The 19,915-nt window shown below is 58.0% G+C and overlaps 1 protein-coding gene across 2 annotated transcripts; it reads right to left on the reverse strand.

Moving 5' to 3' along the window:
* Positions 1 to 1,549: 1,549 nt before the first annotated feature.
* On the reverse strand, positions 1,550 to 19,386 carry PGGHG (protein-glucosylgalactosylhydroxylysine glucosidase). 2 transcript variants are annotated; one of them, XM_029061642.2, is made up of 14 exons: positions 19,284 to 19,384; positions 14,529 to 14,895; positions 11,925 to 12,135; positions 10,991 to 11,429; positions 10,684 to 10,803; positions 9,820 to 9,951; positions 8,275 to 8,386; positions 6,375 to 6,447; positions 6,103 to 6,239; positions 5,679 to 5,812; positions 5,166 to 5,261; positions 4,419 to 4,516; positions 2,226 to 2,434; positions 1,550 to 1,883 (listed from the first exon to the last, which is right to left on the reverse strand). In XM_029061642.2, the coding sequence occupies exons 2-14, from the start codon at positions 14,782 to 14,784 to the stop codon at positions 1,819 to 1,821; spliced, it is 2,082 nt and encodes a 693-aa protein (XP_028917475.1). In that variant the 5' UTR covers positions 14,785 to 14,895; positions 19,284 to 19,384; the 3' UTR covers positions 1,550 to 1,818. The 2 variants fall into 2 exon arrangements, with proteins under 2 accessions (XP_028917475.1, XP_039767283.1); XM_039911349.1 differs by lacking the exon at positions 5,166 to 5,261 and having other exon boundaries at positions 19,284 to 19,386.
* Positions 19,387 to 19,915: the final 529 nt, after the last annotated feature.

The following is a 19,915-nucleotide window of genomic DNA, read 5'->3' on the forward strand; positions in this document are numbered from 1 at the left end:
ATATTTTTATGAGTGAGACCGGAGTGCTCGGTTTGGCTTCCCCGCTGCTGCTGACAGCGGTCCCTGCCCTGACTGGAAAAACCACGGGGACAGACTGAGTGGACGTGTGTGTGTGTATGTTTTTGTTGTTGTTTTATGGCACTTAAGTGCTTACTACTTGCCAGGTAATAATGTTGGTATTTGTTAAGCGCTTACTATGTGCAGAGCACTGTTTTAAGCACTAGGGTAGATACAGGGTAATCAGATTGGCCCACATGAGGCTCACAGTCTTCATCCCCATTTGACAGATGAGGGAACTGAGGCACAGAGAAGTCGAGTGACTCGCCCACAGTCACACAGCTGACAAGGTGGCAGAGCCGGGATACTGTTCAGAGCGCGTAGATACAAGCTAATGGGGTCGGACACAGTCCATGTCTCACATGGGGCTTACAGTCTCATTCCCCAAGTGAGGCACAGAGAAGTGAGGTGACTTGCCCAAGGTCACCCGGCAGAGAAGTGGCGGAGCTAGGATTAGAACCCAGGTCCTCCTGACTTAATAATTATGTCGGTCTTTATTAAGCTCTTACTGTGCGCCAAGCACTGTAGATCCGAGGCGATCAGGTTGTCCCCCGTGGGGCTCACAGTCTTCATCCCCATTTTACAGATGAGGTAACAGAGGCACAGGGATGTTAAGTGGCTCACCCAAGGTCACACAGCAGACAAGCGGCAGAGCCGGGATTGGAACCCACGACCTCAGGTCCCGGGCTCGATCCACTAGGCTGCTCGTACCTGTACGAACGTGAGCGTGGGACGTCACTTGTACGTCCCCGTGGGCAGGAACTGCGTCTACCAACTCTGCTGTGTTGTGCTCTCCCAAGTGCTTAGTACCGTGTTCTGCACCACAGTCAGAGATCAATACCACCGATTGATTGATTGAGCGGGGAGGAGCCCGTCCCATGACCCATTGGCAGTCCTGGTAGCCCCCCAGGGCCTTGGGGGGCGGTGGGAGCTGAGAAGCTAGAAGGAGCTGCCTTTCTCCTCGTGGATCACCCACCCCGCCTGGGCCTCGGAGCAGAAACCTCAGATGGGCATCTGGGGGCCGGGGCCTGGGAGGGGGTGGCCATGTTATTCTTGGTTCTCGCCCTCTGGGGAGGGGGCGAGGGAAGAGATCTGGGGGCTTGCTGCCCCGGGTCCACCCCAGCAGCAGCGAGGGTGAGGGCAGCGGCCCTGGAAAGCGGGGGTGATGCCCAGAGGGGCGGGCTGGGCCCCCTCTCGTCCCCTTCCCTCTGGGAGGGCGAACGTCTCTCTCTCATCAGGATGTGATTTGCGGGCGGACTGATTACGGGGCAGGCTCCATCGGTGCCTGGGAAATCGCTGCCGTGGGCAGCCCAAAGCACAGGGGAGGGGGTTGGGGGGGGCTGGGGCGGGGCAGCCCGCAGCCCAGGGTGGGGAGAGAAGGGGCAAAGACCAGTCTGCTTGAAATTCCTTCCTTACCCACAGCCACCCAGGTTGGGGGGCGGGGTGGCTTGCGTGTGTCCCGCGCGTAGCGGCCTGGAGCGTGCAAGGACAGTGCTTATGCCTGAGTTTTTATTAACATCCTTCTCTATCCCCAGCCTGATTTCTTTCAGGCCGCTGCCCGGTTTTCCTTCCTTACATGGCTGTGCTTCCCCGAAGGTCCCCGGGAGTGGAAGGGAGGATGGGAACAAAGGATCACCGGGGAACCCCGCATGATCCGGGTTGGGGCGGGGGGAGCGCCCTGAGAGTGTCCTGAAGCCCCCCTCGCCCCAGATGCTCCGGGGGTGAGTTCCGATCCTGCCCCCGCTCCCCGGCCCCTCCCTGTCAGGTGGTGTAGGATGAGACTCTCTGGATGCGGCCTGCTGTGGTGGGGAAGGACACGGTCTGCCCTGGGGGGAGACACAGACGGGCCCAAATTGGAACATACCTCCTGCCCTCCACCCCACGGTCACCCCCACACCACTTCCCCCTCCCCCCACCCCACTGCCTCCTGGACCTCCTCCCCCATTTATGTGCTCCGGGCCCCTGGAGCTAAGTCCCGGGTCCCCCCCGCAAGCAGGAGGAAGGACGGCTTTCTTCCCCCCCTTGCCCAATTTACAGAGAGGCTCAGAGAGGGCGAGTGACTTAAGAAAAGTCACACGGCCCCACGGCGGCAGAGTTCTGAATGGAAGCCAGCCCCACCCCCGGATGCCCTCCGCCGTGCCCTGGTCCCGACGCCCCGGTGCCCGTACCCTGTGGCAGGGCCAGACGCCGGCCGGAAGGTTCCAGCACGGCCTCCAGGGCGGGGGCCTGGCTCTGGGCCCATGTCACCTCCACCGTCACCTCCTCCTCTGAGAAGGAAAAGTTCAGCTTGTTCCCCAGGTAAGAGACGCCGGTCACCTGTCCGTGCCTGACCTCCGTGGGACACACGGGGTCGAACTTCAAGCAGTCCCTGATGATCCTGGAGTTGGGGAGGGAATTCTCAGTGAGCTGGGAAGGGCAGGGGGACACTGGGGGAGAGAAGCAGGGGCGCACCGGGGGAAAGGGGCAGGGGGCCCGGGGAGGGGCAGGAACATGGGGACAGTGGGGGAGAGAGCAGGGGGACACCGGGGGAGAGGGCAGGGGCTGGGAGACTCTGGGAGAAAGGGTCAGGGAGATAGTGGGGGAGAGGGTCGGGGGGCAGGGGGACATTGAGGAAAGGGCCAGGGGCACACCGGGGAGAGGGAAAGGGGCGGGGGGACACTGTGGGAGAGGGACAGAGGCCAGGGGCTGCTTCAAGAGGCCTACCCTAACTAAGCCCTCCTTTCCTCTTCTCCCACTCCCTTCTGCACCACCCTGACTTGCTCCCTTTATTCATTCCCCCACCCCATCGCCACACCGCTTATGTCCAGATCCATCATTTATTCATTTCTATTCATTCTGACTCCCCGTCTAGACTGTAAACTCATGTGGGAAGGGAATGTATCTGCTTATTGTTGTATTGGACTCTCCCAAGTACTTAGCACAGTGCTCTGCACACAGGAAGCACTCAAGAAATAAAACTGAATGAATGAATGAATGAATGAATGAATGAATGAAATCCAACAGACAATGACTCTCCCCTGCTTCAAAGCGTTATTGAAGGCCCATCTCCTCCAAGAAGCCTTCCCTGACTGAGCCCTCCTTTCCTCTTCTCCCACTCCCTTCTGCATCACCCTGACTCGCTCCTTTCATTCATAATAATAACGTTGGTATTTGTTAAGCGCTAACTATGTGCAGAGCACTGTTCTAACCGCCGGGGTAGATACAGGGTCATCAGGTTGTCCCTCGTGAGGCTCACAGTCTTAATCCCCATTTTACAGATGAGGTAATAGGCACAGAGAAGTGAAGTGACTTGCCCACAGTCACACAGCTGACAAGTTGCAGATCTGCGTGGCTCAGTGGAAGGAACATGGGCTTTGGAGTCAGGGCTCATGAGTTCGAATCCCAGCTCTGCCACTTGTCGGCTGTGTGACAGTGGGCAAGTCACTTAACTTCTCTGGGCCTCAGTTCCCTCATCTGTAAAATGGGGATTAAGACTGTGAGCCCCACGTGGGACAACCTGATTCCCCTATGTCTACCCCAGCGCTTAGAACAGTGCTCGGCACATAGTAAGCGCTTAACAAATACCAACATTATTATTATTATCTGGGATTCGAACCCATGACCTCGGACTCCCAAGCCTATGGTCTTTCCACTGAGCCACGCCGATTCATCCCCTCCCCTCACCACACCACTTATGTCCACATCTGTCATTTACTTATTTCTATTCATGATTGTCTCCCCCTTTAGACTGTAAACTCGTTGTGAGCAGGGAATTTATCGTTCTTTTGGACTTTCCCAAGTGCTTAGTCCAGTGCTCTACACATAGTAAGTGCTCAATAAATACGACTGACTAACTAAGACAGAGAGACAAGACTGGGGGGTGGATTTTTGCTCATTTTGGCTAGGGCTTGAGTCAGCAGCTCAGGCACTTTTTTGAAAGGGGTTGCAGACCTATCTGGGTTCTGATTCTAACTTCGAGATTGGTCTAGGTCAATCAATCAAAGGTATTTATTAAGCACTTCCTGTGTGCAGAACACCGTACTAAGCGTGGATCCCCAGGGCACAGGAATCTGAGCTGCGTGATGGTGGAATCATAATTATGATATTTGTTAAGCGCTTACTATATGCCACTGTACTAAGCGCTGCAGATTAAATACAGTCCTTGTCCCACGTGGGGTTCACAGACTCAATCCCCATTTTATAGATGAGGTAACTGAGGTCCAGGGAAGGAAGTGACTTGCCCAAAGTCATATAGCAGACAAGTGGAAGGGGGGAGTCTAAGGGGGTGTTCTCTGTGGGGGGTGAGGGGGTTTTCTTCAAACTCGAGACGCCCTGAGGCTGCAGGCCCCTCCCCAAGCCCCCCGCGCCCCAGCCTCACCTACCTGAACCCAGTGTAGCCGAACAGGACCGCCTGCAGGAAGCCCCCCATCCCCGTCAGGAAGTTGACGGTCTCCGTCCCGTCCGAATTCTCGGTCCAGATCTGTAGCAGCGACAGCGTCCCCGTCGTCTGACCCCCCGGCGCCCGCCCAGGTCCCCCAGTTGAGGGGGGACGGGGTCAGACGGTGGGGCCGGAGCGTGCCCTCCCCCCCGCCCCTCGGCCGGAGCTGCGGGTCCAGTCCGAGCCCCGGCCCCTGGGGATGGTGGTCCCTGACACCTAGCTGGGCCTGGGCAGGGTGTAGGGGGGGAAAGGCGGATGGGATGGTGAGGCTGGGGTGCCCGGGAGATGGGGGGAGGGCAAGGGGGTCGGGGATGCTGAGGGGCAGTGGGGTGGACTGCGAGGCTGGCAGGAATGGAACAGTTGGAGGGGATAGGACAACTGGGGGGCAGGGGGATGGGGCAGCTTCCAGGCCCGGGGGATGGGGATGGGGTGAATGGGGCCATGAGGGTGAAGCTGGGGTGCCTGGAGGATGGGGATGGGTGAATGGGGCCATGAGGTGAGGCTGGGGTGCCTGGAGGATGGAGCTGAGTGAGATGCCAGCGGGCTGGGGCTGCTGGGGGACGAGGCCATTGGATGCCGGAAAATGGGGCACCCAGGAGGCAGGGAGGTCGAGCTGGGGTAGCCGAGTGCAGAGGGATGGGGAAGATGGGGCACAGCTGGGGGTCTGGAGCCGGCCGGGATGGACGTGGACCTTGAAGGGCTCAGAGATGTTGGCAAAACACTTGTTCAGCAGCTGCTGCGCCCTCTCGGGCTCCCTCAGCTCCAGCCAGCCCACGGCGAACATGCTCTGTGCGGGAGGAGGAGCGGGGTCGGGGAGGAGCCGAGGAGGAGGAGTTGCGGGAGGGCGTCGGGGGGACCACGGCTCCGTCCCACCTGCCGTCGGGTTGGGGTCCGAAGGCCTGAAGCATCCTGCTCTTGTGAGCAGGGTCCTCCACTTCCAGCCCCCACATCCTCTCCTGTCCCCCTGGATGCCCCACCCTGGTGCCCCTCCCATTCTCAGGGTTCCTCCCACCGGGACCCCACCCTCTGAGGCCCCTCCCACCAGAATCCACCCTCTAATGACCCACCCACCAGGACTCTGCCCTCGTAGACCCCTCCCACCGGGACCCTGCTCTCTAAGACGCCTCTCACAAGGCCCCTCCTAGCAGAAGGGGCCCTCTAAGACCCTCGCCCGCCTCCCCGGGTCTGCCCTCAGCACCCTCACCCAGGTCATGGCCGGCCCCCGCGGGGATGTCGCCGCCTCGTAGATCTCCAGGTCGTTCTTCCGGACGTCCGGGTCCATGGCGCAGGGCACCGGGAAGCCCAGCAGGACCACGTCGGCCTGTTTCACCGAGTCGCCTGCAACGTGGCGCGGGTTGGGGGTCGCCGAGGAGGGATGGGGAGAGGTCGTCCCAGACGGGGCCGCACCGAGGAGAGTGAGGAGCCGGTCCCTCGGGCCAGCCAGCCTGGCCCCAAAGCTCACGCTTCTTTGCCCCCTTGACCGGGTCAGCCCTGAGAGCTTGGAGTCCAGTTGGGGTCCCCGCCTCCGCCCCGCGTGGGCGGGCGGCCCGGCAGTAGTGGCCCGAGGATCCTCAGGAGCCCAGAGGCCACCCCCAGCCTCTCCCCGCCCAGTCCGGCCAGGCACTCACCCAAACGGTACCCATCGTACTCCGGGTGGTACCGCCGCTTGGGGTCGAAGGGAACCTTGAGGTTCTCGGCCACACGGAGCCACTCCTCGGGCACGGCGAGGCCCAGGTCCCGGCCCAGGGACGTCGCGAAGCGCAAGCTTCAGGGGGAGAAGAGTGGGGTCGCGGGACAGGCCCAGGGTCGGGCTGGGCGATCTGCCCCCCCACATCGGGGACCCAGGGGGCCGGCAGAGCCCGGGGTGAAACCCCGGGCGGGCCGGGGACTGCAGACCAACCTGTTCCGGGCCACGACGTTGGTGTAGACGGAGTTATCCACATCCGTCTGGTACTCGTCTGGGGGTATCACTCCTGGAGGAGGGGTCAGGGAGGAGAATGAGAAGAGCGAGAGGGGCTCTGCCCCATTCCGGCTCAATCCCAGGACGTCTAGAGAAGCAGCGTGGCTCAGTGGAAAGCGCACGGGCTTGGGAGTCTGAGGTCATGGGTTCGAATCCCGGCTCCGCCGCTTGTCAGCTGTGTGACTGTGGGAGAGTCACTTCACTTCTCCGTGCCTGTTACCTCATCTGTAAAATGGGGATTAAGACCGTGAGCCTCATGTGGGACAACCTGATGACCCTGTCTACCCCAGCGCTTAGAACAGTGCTCTGTACGTAGTAAGTGCTTAACAAATACCAACATTATTATTATTATCAGAACTACTAACTCCTCTGTACTCTCTTAAGTGCTGTGCACGTTAATCAATCAACAATATTTCCTGGGCATTTGGTATCTGCCCCGCCCTCAGCCCCACAGCACTTACGGACAATTCTACAAATTCTATGCTAGAAATGATTTATTTATATCAATATCCGTCTCCCCGTACAGTGCTCTGCATCCAAGTAAGCACTCGATAAATACCACTGAATGATTGATCTTTCTTGAGCACCTCCTGTTTAATGCAGAAAGGAAAGGGCAAGCACCAGAGGTTGTTTCGAGGACTGGGGAGAGGCGCAAAGAATGCGACGTTTTAGAAAAATGATCCGGGCAGCAGGGTGGAGCGTGGACTGGGGAGGGGAGAGGCTGGAGGCAGGGAGGTCGGTGAGGAGGCCGACGCAGTAGTCGGGGAAGATTTCGCTAAGTGCTTGGATCCGCGGGGTAACAGTTTGGATGGAGAGGAATTGGTGGGTTTTCATCAATCGATCAATTAATCAGTGGTATTTATTGAGCGTTGATGGTGTGCAGAGCATTGTACTAAGAGCTTGGGAGAGGACAAAACAACAGATTGGCAGATGCATTCCCTGCCCACAACGAGCTTACAGGCTAGAGGGGGAGACGGTTAAATGTTGGTATTTGTTAAGCGCTTACTATGTGCCGAGCACTGTTCTAAGCGCTGGGGTAGACATAGGGGAATCAGGTTGTCCCACGTGGGGCTCACAGTTTTCATCCCCATTTTACAGATGAGGGAACTGAGGCACAGAGAAGTTAAGTGACTTGCCCACAGTCACACAGCCGACAAGTGGCAGAGCTGGGATTCGAACTCATGAGCCCTGACTCCAAAGCCCGTGCTCTTTCCACTGAGCCACGCTGCTTCTCCAATAGGAATAATTTACACTTCTCTGGGCCTCAGTTACCTCATCTGTAAAACGGGGATTAAAACTGTGAGCCTCACGCGGGACAACCTGAATCTACCTCAGCGCCTAGAACAGTGTTTGGCACGTAGTAAGCGCTTAACAAATACCATAATAATAATGATACAGATCCAAGTACAATTTTAGAGAAGACAGAATTGGATTTAGGGAGGGACTCAATCAATGCTATCGATTATTCAGAGAAGCCGCGTGGTCTGGTGGCGAGCCTGGGAGTCAGAAGGATCTGGGTTCTAATCCCGGCTCCGCCACTTGTCTGCTGGGTGACTTTGGGTGACTTCACCTCTTTGTGCCTCTGTTCCCTCATCTGTAAAAATGGGGAGTGAGACCGTGAGCCGCCTGAGGGACGGGGAACTGTGTCCCACCTGATTTGTTCGTATCTCCCGCAGCATTTAGTACAGTGCCCGGTACGTAGTAAGCGCCGTACAATTACCACGGCTAATATCATTACGGATCGGATGATTGATTTGAGAGGCCGGAGTCAAGAAGGAACTAGAGAGGCAGGATGTCCGTGGTCCCACGCAGCCCCCCAGCTTCCCCCGGGCCCCGGCACCTCGAAGATGATAGCATTGCTCCTCGGGACTCCAGATGACCCGGCTACACCAGAATTCGGCCACTGCGCTGACCACGTCCCAGCCTCCCTCCTCCTTGAAGAGCTGCAGGTCCTAGGGGGAAGGACGAAGGTGGGGGTTGGGGGTCCCCGAGGGCAACGGCCGTGAGGAAAGCTCCTCCCGCCCTCTCACCCCTCCCCACTATAATCATAATAATTAGGGTACTTGTTTATCACTTACTAGGTGCCAAGCACTGGTCTAAACACTGAGGTTGATACAAGTTCATCAGGTTGGACACAGTTCCTGTCCTACACGGGGCTCCCGCTCCTCATCCCCATTTCCCAGATGAGGGCACTGAGGCCCGGAGAAGTGAAGCGACTTGCCCAAGGTCACGCAGCGGACAAGTGGCGGAGGCGGGATTAGAGCCCAGTCCCAGGACCGAGCACTAGCCATGAGGCCATGCTGCTTCTCCCTCAGGCACCAGCCCCTACGGGCTCAGTCCTCTGGGCCATTTCATTTTATGCAAAGAGCCCGGGCCTGGGAGTCAGGGGACCTGAGTTCCAATCCTGGCTCCGCCACCTGTCTGCTATGTGACCTTGGGTAAGTCGCTTCATTTCCCCGTATCTCATTTAGTTCATCTGTAAAGGGGGATGAAGGCTGTGAGCCCCACGTAGGACAAGGGACTGTATCCAACCTTGTATAATAATAATAATGAAACATAATTACGGTATTTATTAATTGCTTACTCTATGCCAGGCACCGTACTAAGCGCTGGGGCAGTTACAGGCAAATTGAGTTGGACACAGTCCCGGTCCCACACGGGGCTCACAGTCTCAATCCCCATTTTACAGATGAGGGAACTGAAGCCTAGAGAAGTGAAGTGACTTGCCCAAGGTCACAAAGAGACAAGTGGCAGAGCCGGGATTAGCACCCATGACCTTCTGACTCCCAGGCCTGTGCTCTATCCACTATGCCATGCTGCTTATATAATAATAATAATAATAATAATAATAATGGTATTTGTTAAGCCCTTACTACGTGCCGAGTACTCTTCTAAGCGCTGGATCTACCCCACCGCTTAGCACAGGGCCTGGCACATAGTAAGTGTTTAACGAATGCAATCTGAAAAGAAAAAAACAAAAAAATTGGGTTCTCTTTGAAGTAAACGTTCCTGGCTTCATCCCCTTTTTCCACCTCCGCCTCCTGCTTTCCTCACCCCTCCCTCCCCAGCCCCTGCCCTTTCCTCCCTGACCCACTTCTTTGAGCCCGTCATCGGGCAGGGATGGTCTCTATCTGTGGCCGAATTGTATATTCCAAACGCTTAGTACAGTGCTCTGCACATAGTAAGCGCTCAGTAAATACTATTGAATGAACCAATGAGTGAACTTCCTCCTCTAGACCGTAAGCCTGGTGAGCAGGCAGGGAATGTGCCTGTTTATGGTTCCACTGTCCCCTCCCAAGCGCTCAGTACAGTGCCCTGCGCACGGTAAGCGCACAGTCAAGACAACCGACTGACCGACTGACCCTTCCTCCGCAGCGGGGCTTACCCGGGTGCTGTAATAATACTGCTCGAAGGCCAACAGCACTGCCCCGTTGATGTGGATCTCCCGGGTCCCGAAGATGTCCTCAGGGCAGACCTCGTGCCCAGTGGCTGCGCTTTCCCAGGGGAACTTGGCTCCCTGTCAGACGGGGGCAGGGTGAGGCGGGGAGGCGGGGGCAGGGGGGAGGTGGGGGTGGGAGAGGGGTTGGCCTGGGGAGGGGGATCCCGGAGCTCACCCCACGCCCCCGGGGAGGCCGGAGAGCCGGATGGCGAGGTGAAGACCCTCACCCGTCAGGCCTGGGGAAAGGAAGCCGAGGAGTAATAGTAATAACCATGTCGGTATCTGTTAAGCGCTCACTGTGTGCCAAGCACTGTCCTGGAGCTGGGTAGATACAAGGTAATCAGGTAGGCCCACCTGGGGCTCGCAGTTTTAATCCCCATTTTCCAGATGAGGCGCAGAGAAGTGAAGTGACTTGCCCACGGTCACACAGCTAGGCGGCGGAGCCGGCATTCGAACCCACGACCTCTGATTCCCCAGCCCGGGCTCTTGTAGGCAGGGGTGGGGAAAGGTAGCGGGCTCTTGTAGGCGGGGGGCGGAGGGAGGGGGCCGGGACCCGTTCTGCATCGCCTTTATTCATCCCACCCTCAGTCCCATCGCAATTTATGTCCGTGTCGGTCGCTTATTTAATGTCCGTCTCCCCCTCTCGACTGTAAGTTCCTCGTGGGCAGGGAATGGGTCTGTTCTGTTGACCTCTCCCAAGCGCCTAGTCCAGCGCTCTGCACAAAGCGAGCGCTCAATAAATACTATCGATGGACTGGAAGGGGGCGTCGCAGCCGGAGCGGCCCCGTCCCGTCCCGGTCCCGCTCTCACCTTGTACCCCTGGTCCCGGGCGTTGGCCTGGGCACCGCTCAGAGTCCTCACCCGATACTGCAGGATGGCCCGGGCCGCCTCGGGCCACAGCAGCAGGATGTTGGGGAACATCCAGAGGTCCTGGGGACGGCAGGCGGGGCGGCCGGTCACCCCCAACGCCGGGCGGGCCGGTCAACCCGCTGCCGCTCGCCCGGGCCGGCGGGGAGATCGGGCCGCGGGGCTCGAGGAGACGGCGCTACGTGAGAAATGGAAGCCGGTCGCCGCGGGGAGGCCGACGGGAGACGGGGCGCGGAGGGCGGGCACCCACCTGGTCCCAGAAGACGTGCCCCCAGTAGTCCTCGCCCCGAGAGCCGTTGGACAGGCCCCCGGGGCTGATGCCGTGGAAGGGGTCCCGGACCCCCGGGGCCGGGGAGGGCACGGCGCTCAGCAGGTAGTAGAGGCAGCCGCGCACGGCCCGCTGCAGGGGGAGGGGCGCGTCCAGGTCCAGGCCGCTGGCCCCCCAGAGCGCGCCCCAGGCCTCCACGTGGGCGGGGTACAGGGAGCCGGCGCGGAGCAGGGCCGCCCCCTCCTCGAACAGGCGGCGCACCTCGGCCTCGGCCTCCGCCACCGCCACCAGGAACTGCCACGTGGCCTCGCGCCGCGCCTCCGGGAGGGTCAGGGCCGGCGGGGCCGGGGTCCAGAGCATGTGCACCGTGGGCTGGGGGCCGCCCGCCACCTCCGGGCTCAGGGTCCGCCCGGACAGGTACCTGCCGGGGACGGGGAGGGGAGACGCGGGACCCTCGCTCGCGGCCGGGCCTCCGTCTCGGGGGGCGCCGGGGGCCGCCGGCCCGATGGCCCGGGCCCCCCGGGCCTCGCTCGAGGACTGCGATCCCAGGGGGCTCCTCCTGCCCCCGAGACCTCAACGAGACCCCCTCCTCCAGCATTCGAGGCCCACCAGCCATTCCCTCCCCCGACCGTGAGCCCCCTCCTCCAGCGTTCGGAAGGCCCAGCCGTTGGCCTCCCGGAACTCAACCAATCGTCTTTATTAAGCACCTACCACATCCAGAGCACTGTACTAAGCACTCCGGAGAGCACGCCATACCACAGCCCAGACACGGGTTCCCTGACCCCGAGAGGCACGCGCATTCGGCGGCCCCCTCCTCCGGCACTCAAGGCCGAGCCCCTTCCCCCAGCATCTAGGGTTCCCCCCACCGAGCCCCCCTCCTCCAGGGAGCGTTCAGGACTGCCCACCCGCAACTCACCGCGCCCCCTGGAAATCGGGGCCCAGGTGCAGATCGAGGTCCCGGCTCTTGGGGGTGAAGTCGGAGCGGAGCCGCACGGTGATGGGCTGGGCCTGGGGGGCGGAGCGCCGGACGGTCACGCTGAAGGCCAGGAGGTGGGTCAGGGCGCGGTGCGCGTAGATGCGGTGGGTGGCCGTGAATTCCGGGGTCTCGACCACGTGGAGGAACGTTCCTGGGGATGGCGGGGGCGAGAGGAATCAGGGCCCGAAGGGAACCAGGCGGAGACCTACAGAAATCAGACAGCGGGGACGAGGAGAAATGTACAAAGCACACTGGGAAGCAGCGTGGCTCAATGGAAAGAGCCTGGGCTTGGGAGTCCGAGATCATGGGTTCGAATCCCGGCTCTGCCACTTGTCAGCTGTGTGACTGTGGGAAAGTCACTTCACTTCTCTGTGCTTCGGTTCCCTCACCTGCAAAATGGGGATGAAGACTGTGAGCCTCACGCGGGACGACCTGATGACCCTGTATCTACCCCAGCGCTTCGAACAATGCTCTGCACCTAGTAAGCGCTTAACAAATACCAACATTATTAGTATTACTGAGCGCTGTGTCCTCTCTGGCTGTGGGACTATGGGATGCTGGAGGAGTCTTGAGTTTATTATTAATAATTATTACTATAATGGTATTTGATAAGTGCTTACAACGTACTAAGCGTTGGGGTAGACTCGAGCTAAGCAGCTGGGACACCGTCCCTGTCCCCCGTGGGGCTCACAGTCTTAGAGAAGCAGAGTGGCTCAGTGGAAAGAGCCCGGGCTTGGGAGTCAGAGGTAGTGGGTTCGAATCCCTGCTCTGCCACTTGTCAGCCGTGTGACCGTGGCCACATCACTTAACTTCTCCGTGCCTCAGTGACCTCATCTGTAAAATGGGGATTAACAGGGAGTCCCATGTGGGGACAACCTGATTACCTTGTATCGCCCCCAGGGCTTAGAACCGTGCTTGGCACACAGTAAGTGCTTAACAAATACCAACATTATTATTAATCCCCATTTTATAGATGAGGTGACCGAGGCTCCCCCATTTGTCTGCTGTGTGACTTTGGGCAAGCCACTTCACTTCTCCGGGCCTCGGTTACCTCATCTGGAAAATGGGGATTAAGACTGGGAGCCCCACGTGGCACAACCTGATTACCCTGTATCACCCCCAGCGCTCAGAACCGTGCTTGGCACATAGTAGGTGCTTAACAAATGCCATCAATATTATCATCATCATCATCATCAGTAGTGAGCACTTGAAGTGCAGAGCGTTGTACGAAGCAGTTGGGAGAGTATAATACAACAGAGCTGGTAGACACATTCCCTGCCCACAAAAAGCTAAATATAAATAAATCCTCTTACTTAGACTGTGAGCCCCATGGAGAACAGGAAATGTGGCCCATCTGCTTATCTTTTATTTACCCCAGCCTTTTGTTCAGTGCTTGATGCATAGTAAATGTTTTATAAATACCACAATTGTTATTAGGGGCACAATAGGGGTCTTCCGAAGGGATCCCAAAAAGCTCTTGGGGGACAGTTCATCAATATCATTTATTGAGCACCTACTCAAAAGATACTCAGAGCACTGTACTAAGCACTTGAGACGGTATAATAGAGTTAATAGACACCATCCTTGCTCTCAAGGAATTTAGTGTCTACAGAGAGAGAGAGAGATCGTGGCCTAGAGGGAAGGGCACAGGCCTCGGAATCAGAGGATCTGGGTTCCAATCCGGACTCCACCACTTATCTGTGAGGTGACCTTGGAAAGGTCACTTAACTTCTCTGTGCCTCAGTTTCCTCATCTGCAAAATGGGGATTCAGTATCTGTTCTCCCTCCTACTTAGACTGTGAGCCCCCCCGGGAGCTGATTATTTTGTATAACTAACAGCACTTAGTACAGCTCTGAGACGCAGCATGGTCGAGTGGGAGTCAGAAGGATCTGGGTCCTAGTCCCGGCTCTGCCACGTGTCTGCTGTGTGACCTTGGGCCAGTCTCTTCACTTCTCTGGGTCTCAGTTATCTCATCTGGAAAATGGGGATTAAAACTGTGGGCCCCATGTGGGACAGGGACTGTGTTCAACCCAATTTGCTTATATCCACCCTGGCGCTTAGAACAATGCCTGGCACATAGTAAGCACCTAATAAATACCATATTATTATTAGTACTATCATTATTAATAGCTCCAAGAAGGCTACCTACCTACTCTATTGTACTTTCCCAAATGCTTAGTACAGCGCTAGACTGTAAGCTCTTTGTAGACAGGAATCATATCTGCCGAATCTACTGTACTGTAGCTTCCCAAAAATTTAGTTCAGTGCTCCGCAGACAGTAAGCGCTCCACAAATACCGTCGATTGATAAATCAATTATAACTAAGAGAAAATAATAACAATAAAAAGCTGTGGACCTAAATCCTTTCAGGCTCGTGAGTACATGGGTGCCAAGGGGACGCAAAAGTGCCAAAGTAGCAGTCGCGGGAAATGAACTGGGGAGATTAGAGATCAACCAGGGAAGGCCTCCTGGAGGAGGACGGCTCTCAGGAGGGCTCGGAAGATGGGAAGCGCAACGGTGCGGCGGATGTGAAGGCGTCCTACCCGTCCTGGTGTCCAGAGTGAAAGACTGGCTGACTTCCACGCCCTCGGGAGCTTCCAGCCGGACGTTGACGGGGCTGGGGACGTCGGCCCGGTGCGCGTCCCCCAGGGCCCCGTTGTACACGCCGTTCACGTGCAGGATGTCCCGGTACACGCGGGTGCCCAGGTAGGAGTTGGTGAGCGTGGCCAGGAAGCGGGGGTCACTGGGCAGGGTGGGGGAGGTGAACACGGCCGGGTCGTCCAGGGCTCCGTAGCCCATGGTGGAGGGTCGGGCCGGGGGGCTCGGGCGGGGGTCAGGAAGCGGCCGGTCCGGGACCTGGATTCCGGACCTCGCTCGGGGGGTCGGGAGGGCGAAGACGGTGACCCCGACCTGCCAAGGATAATAATAATAATTGCGGTTTTGTTAAGAGCTTACTAGGTGCCCAGCCCTGTTCTAAGCGCTGGGGTAGATACGAGCTGATCAAGTTAGACACCGTCGTTGTCCCACATGGGCTTTACAGTCTTAATCCCCATTTTGCAGATGAGGGGACTGAGGGCCAGAGAAGTGAAATGACTTGCCCAAGGTCCCACAGCAGCCAAGTGGCGGAGCTGGGATTAGAACCCAGGTCCGCTGTCGCCCAAGCCTGGGCTCTTTCCACTAGGCCACACTGCTTCTCTCCAAAGGCGGTCAAAGGGCAATCCTTTTGGCTGATTAATCATTAATGTTCACAATTATTTAATAATAATAATAATAATGTTGGTATTTGTTAAGCGCTTACTATGTGCAGAGCACTGTTCTAAGCGCTGGGGTAAACACAGGGGAATCAGGTTGTCCCACGTGGGGCTCACAGTCTTCATCCCCATTTTACAGATGAGGGAACTGAGGCACAGAGAAGTTAAGTGACTTGCCCACAGTCACACAGCTGACAAGTGGCAGAGCTGGGATTTGAACTCATGAGCCCTGACTCCAAAGCCCGTGCTCTTTCCACTGCGCCACGCTGCTCCAATTATTTGCTCAGGCAAAGAGGAACCAAAGTCTGGAAGGAAATGGTGTGAGGAGCAGCACTGCCCAGAGGATAGAGCCTGGGCCTGGGAGTCAGGAGGACCTGGGTTCTAATTCCGGCTCCGCCACCTGCCTGCTGTGTGACTTTGGGCAAGTCACTTCACTTCTCGGTGCCTCGGTTACCTCGTCTGTAAAATGGGGATTAAGACTGTGAGCCCCACGTGGGACAACCTGATGATCATGTATCCCCCTCCCCGCCCAGTGCTTAGGACTGTGCTTGGCACATAGTAAGCGCTTAACGAATACCAGCATTATTACTATTGTCTCTCTTTATTCTTGAAATGTCCTTTCCAAGCATTTAGTACAGTGTTCTACTTGTTTTGTTGTCTGTCTCCCCCGACTAGACTGTGGGCCCGTTGTTGGGCAGGGATTGTCTCTATCTGTTGCCGAATTGGACTTTCCAAGCGCTTAGTACACAGCTCTGCACACAGTAAGCGCTTCATAAATACGATTGAATGCATGAATGTTCTGCACACAGTAAGCACTTCATAAATACGATTAATGAATGTTCTGCCCACAAGAAGCGCTCAATAAGTACGATTAAGTGAATGTTCTGCCCACAGTAAGCACTCAGTAAATACGATTGAATGAATGAATGAATGTTCTGCCCACAGTAAGCGCTCAATAAATACGATTGAATGAATGAATGAAGGTTCTGCACACAAGAAGCGCTCAATAAATACGATTGAATGAATGAATGAAGGTTCTGCCCAGAGTAAGAGCTCAATAAATACGATTGAATGAATGAATGAATGTTCTGCACACAGTAAGCGCTCAATAAATACGATTAATAAATGAATGTTCTGCTCACAAGAAGCGCTCAATAAATACGATTGAATGAATGAATGTTCTGCCCACAGTAAGCGCTCCATAAATAGATTAAATGAATGAATGTTCTGCACACAGTAAGCGCTCAAGAAGTACGATTTAATGAATGAATGCTCTGCACACAATAAGCGCTCAGTAAATACGATTGAATGCATGAGCGTTCTGCCCACAGTAAGCGCTCCATAAATACGATTAATGCATGAAGGTATGTTCTGCCCACAGTGAGCGCTCGATGAAATACGATTGAATAAATGAATGATGGAATACGACTGACTGAATGAATTCGGTGAGGAAGCAGGGTGGTGTAGGGGCGAGAGGCCGGGGTTCGGGCGTCCAAAGGAGCTGGGTTCCAATCCCGGTGTCGGGAGAGCGAGAAGCCCCCGGGGCCCGCATCGCCCGGCTCGGCTCCGCTCCGCTCTGCTCCGCGCCGGTTTTTCTCCGCACCGCGCGCGGGAATCCGTCCCGTCCCGTCCCGTCCCGTCCGGATCTGGCCCGCAGTTTCCCTCCGCCCAACCCACCCGGACGCTGACCACGCCCCCTGGTGGTGGCCACGCCCACCGCGATCCGGGCCCCGCCCCCCGCCCAAGAGGCCACGCACGCACCCGCTCGGGACACGCCCCTTCCGCTCAGCAGGACACGCCCCCGCAGGCCCAGGACACGTCCGTCAGACCTGCGAGCCCCGCCCACGACCGCTCAGGGCACGCCCATTGGCCAGCAGGCCCCGCCCGCAACCGCTCAGGGCTCGCCCATTGGTCAGCAGGCCCCGCCCACGATCCCCTCAGGACACTCCCATTGGTCATCAGGCCCCGCCCGTAACCGCTCAGGACACGCCCCTCTGACCGGTAGGCCCCGCCCATACCCGCCCGTGACACGCCCCTCCACCCTGCAAGCCCCGCCCACAACCGTCCACAAAACCCTCAGGACACGCCCATTGGTCATCAGGCCCCGCCCACAACCGCTCCGGACACGCCTGTTGGTCAGCAGGCCCCGCCCACAAACGATCAGGACACGCCCCTCCGCCCAGCAGGCCCCGCCCACAAACCCCTCAGGACACTCCCATTGGTCATCAGGCCCCGCCCACAACCGCTCCGGACACGCCTATTGGTCAGCAGGCCCCGCCCACAAACGATCAGGACACGCCCCTCCGCCCAGCATGCCCCGCCCACAAACCCCTCAGGACACTCCCATTGGTCATCAGGCCCCGCCCACAACCTATCAGGACACGCCCTTCTGACCGGTAGGCCCCGCCCACACCCGCCCGTGATACGCCCCTCCTCCCTGCAAGCCCCGCCCACAACCGCTCCGGACACGCCTATTGGTCAGCAGGCCCGCCCACAAACGATCAGGACACACCCCTCCGACCAGCAGGCCCCGCCCACAACCTCTCAGGACACGCCCCTCTGACCAGCAGGCCCCGCCCACAACCGCCCGTGATACTTTCATTCAATAATGTTGGTATTTGTTAAGCGCTTACTATGTGCAGAGCACTGTTCTAAGCGTTGGGGTAGATACAAGGTGATCAGGTGGTCCCACGTGAGGCTCAGAGTTAATCCCCATTTTACAGATGAGGGAACTGAGGCACCGAGAAGTGAAGTGACTTGCCCACAGTCACCCAGCTGACAAGTGGCAGAGCAGGGATTCGAACCCATGACCTCTGACTCCAAAGCCCGGGCTCTTTCCACTGTACGCCCCCTCCGCCCTGCAACCCCCGCCTATAACCGCTCAGGACCCGCCCATTGGTCAGCAGGCCCCGCCCACAACCGAGCAGGACACGCCCATCTGGTCCGTAGGCCCCGCCCCCAGTCGCCCGTGACACGCCCCTCCGCCCAGCAGGCCCCGCCCACAACTGCTCGGGACACGCCCCTTCCTCGTATCATGCCCCGCCCCCAGCCCTGCAAGCCCCGCCCGCGTCCGCTCAGGCCCCGCCCCTTTTCGCTCCGGCCCCGCCCCCTCCCGTTTCGCCGGACGCAGAAGCCGCGAGGCTCAGTGGCCAGAGCCCGGCCTGGCGAGCCGGAGGTCGTGGGTTAATAATAATAATGTTGGTATTTGTTAAGCGCTTACTATGTGCCGAGCACTGTTCTAAACGCTGGGGTAGACAGAGGGGAATTAGGTTGTCCCACGTGGGGCTCACAGTCTTAATCCCCATTTTACAGATGAGGGAACTGAGGCCCAGAGAAGTCAAGTGACTTGCCCACAGTCACACAGCCGACAAGTGGCAGAGCTGGGATTCGAACTCATGAGCCCTGACTCCAAAGCCCGTGCTCTTTCCACTGAGCCACGCTGCTTCTCCAAGCAGTGAGTGGGTTCTAATCCCAACCCCGCCCCTTGCCGGCTGTGTGACTTTGGGCAAGCCATTTCACTTCTCTGGGCCTCACCTACCCCATCTGGAAAATGGGGATTCCTTCCTTCCTTCAGGCCCCACCTGATTACCCTGTATCTCCCCCAGTGCTCAGACCATTCATTCGGTCGTATTTATTGAGCGCTTCCTCTGTGCCGAGCACTGGACTAAGCGCTTGGAATGGACAAATCGGTAACAGATAGAGCAGGGCACAGAGGAAGCGCTCAACGAATACCAACATCGTTATTATTATTGTATCCACCGCGGCGCTTAGAACGGTGCTTGGCACAGAGGAAGCGCCTGACAAATACCATCATCGTCACCTATTAGACTGTGAGCCCGTCGTCGGCTAGGGATGGTCTCTCTGTTGCCCACTTGGCCTTTCCAAGCGCTTAGTCCAGTGCTGTGCACACAGTGAGCGCTCAATAAATACGGTTGAAGGAATGATTAAATCCAGATCGGCTCCGGCCCCCTCGTCCCTCCCCGCTCTCCCCCTCCCCGCCCCCGCCCGGTGCTCTGTCGGTCCCCGAGAGGTCCGACGACATACTACCTTTCTCTTTGGGTTTCGGGGGGTCCTGAGAGAGAGGCCGGAGCTCCGGGGTCCTGGCTGCAACCGTCCGGCCCGAAGGGTCCGCCCCCGCGGGGGCCCGCCCGGGGGTGGGGGGAGGGGAGGGGCGTTGCAAACAGTCCCACCCACCGGGGGCCCACGGCGGGAGAGCAGCCCGGGCCGGGCCGCAGCCCTCGGGTCCCCCCGGCTTCCCCATTTGGGCCTGCGGGACTGACACGGTGGAGAGGAAGGGGGACAGGGCGTGGGCAGGAGAAGAGGGGGTGTCAGATCCCCCCGACGAGAGGGATCCGGAGGTCGGGGAACCCGGGCAGGGAGAGACCCCCGCCTCCCTGGTCCGCACGCCAACATCCCAGACGTCCCGTTCCTTACTTTATTCTGTTTCGTTTTCCTTTCTTTTTTTCAAGTAGGTTGGAATGCAGAGGAGGGAGGATGAGGTGGGCCAGGGAGGTTCTTACGGCCACAAAGCACGATTCCCACCGGAGGGAAACGCCTGAATCCACATTCCCAGCTGGCTTACTGCAACCGGGCCTCCCTGCCTCCAGCCATTCCCTTCCAGCCCGGCCGGCCTCCGGCCTCGGCCATCATTAGGATTCATTACAAAACGGATTAAGGGC

Source organism: Ornithorhynchus anatinus, chromosome 3, assembly GCF_004115215.2.
Source record: "Ornithorhynchus anatinus isolate Pmale09 chromosome 3, mOrnAna1.pri.v4, whole genome shotgun sequence".
Taxonomy (NCBI): domain Eukaryota; kingdom Metazoa; phylum Chordata; class Mammalia; order Monotremata; family Ornithorhynchidae; genus Ornithorhynchus; species Ornithorhynchus anatinus.

What these genes read in the sequence shown, in the direction of transcription:
- PGGHG (XM_029061642.2), bottom strand. Translation starts at nt 14,784, where the DNA reads ATGGGCTACGGAGCCCTGGACGACCCGGCCGTGTTCACCTCCCCCACC. An exon ending in CCCGGGACCAGGGGTACAAG is followed by an intron (nt 9,952 to 10,683) that starts GTGAGAGCGGGA and finishes CCCGTCTGACAG; the next exon opens with GGAGCCAAGTTCCCCTGGGA. An exon ending in AGTATTATTACAGCACCCGG is followed by an intron (nt 8,387 to 9,819) that starts GTAAGCCCCGCT and finishes CCTTCCCCCTAG; the next exon opens with GACCTGCAGCTCTTCAAGGA.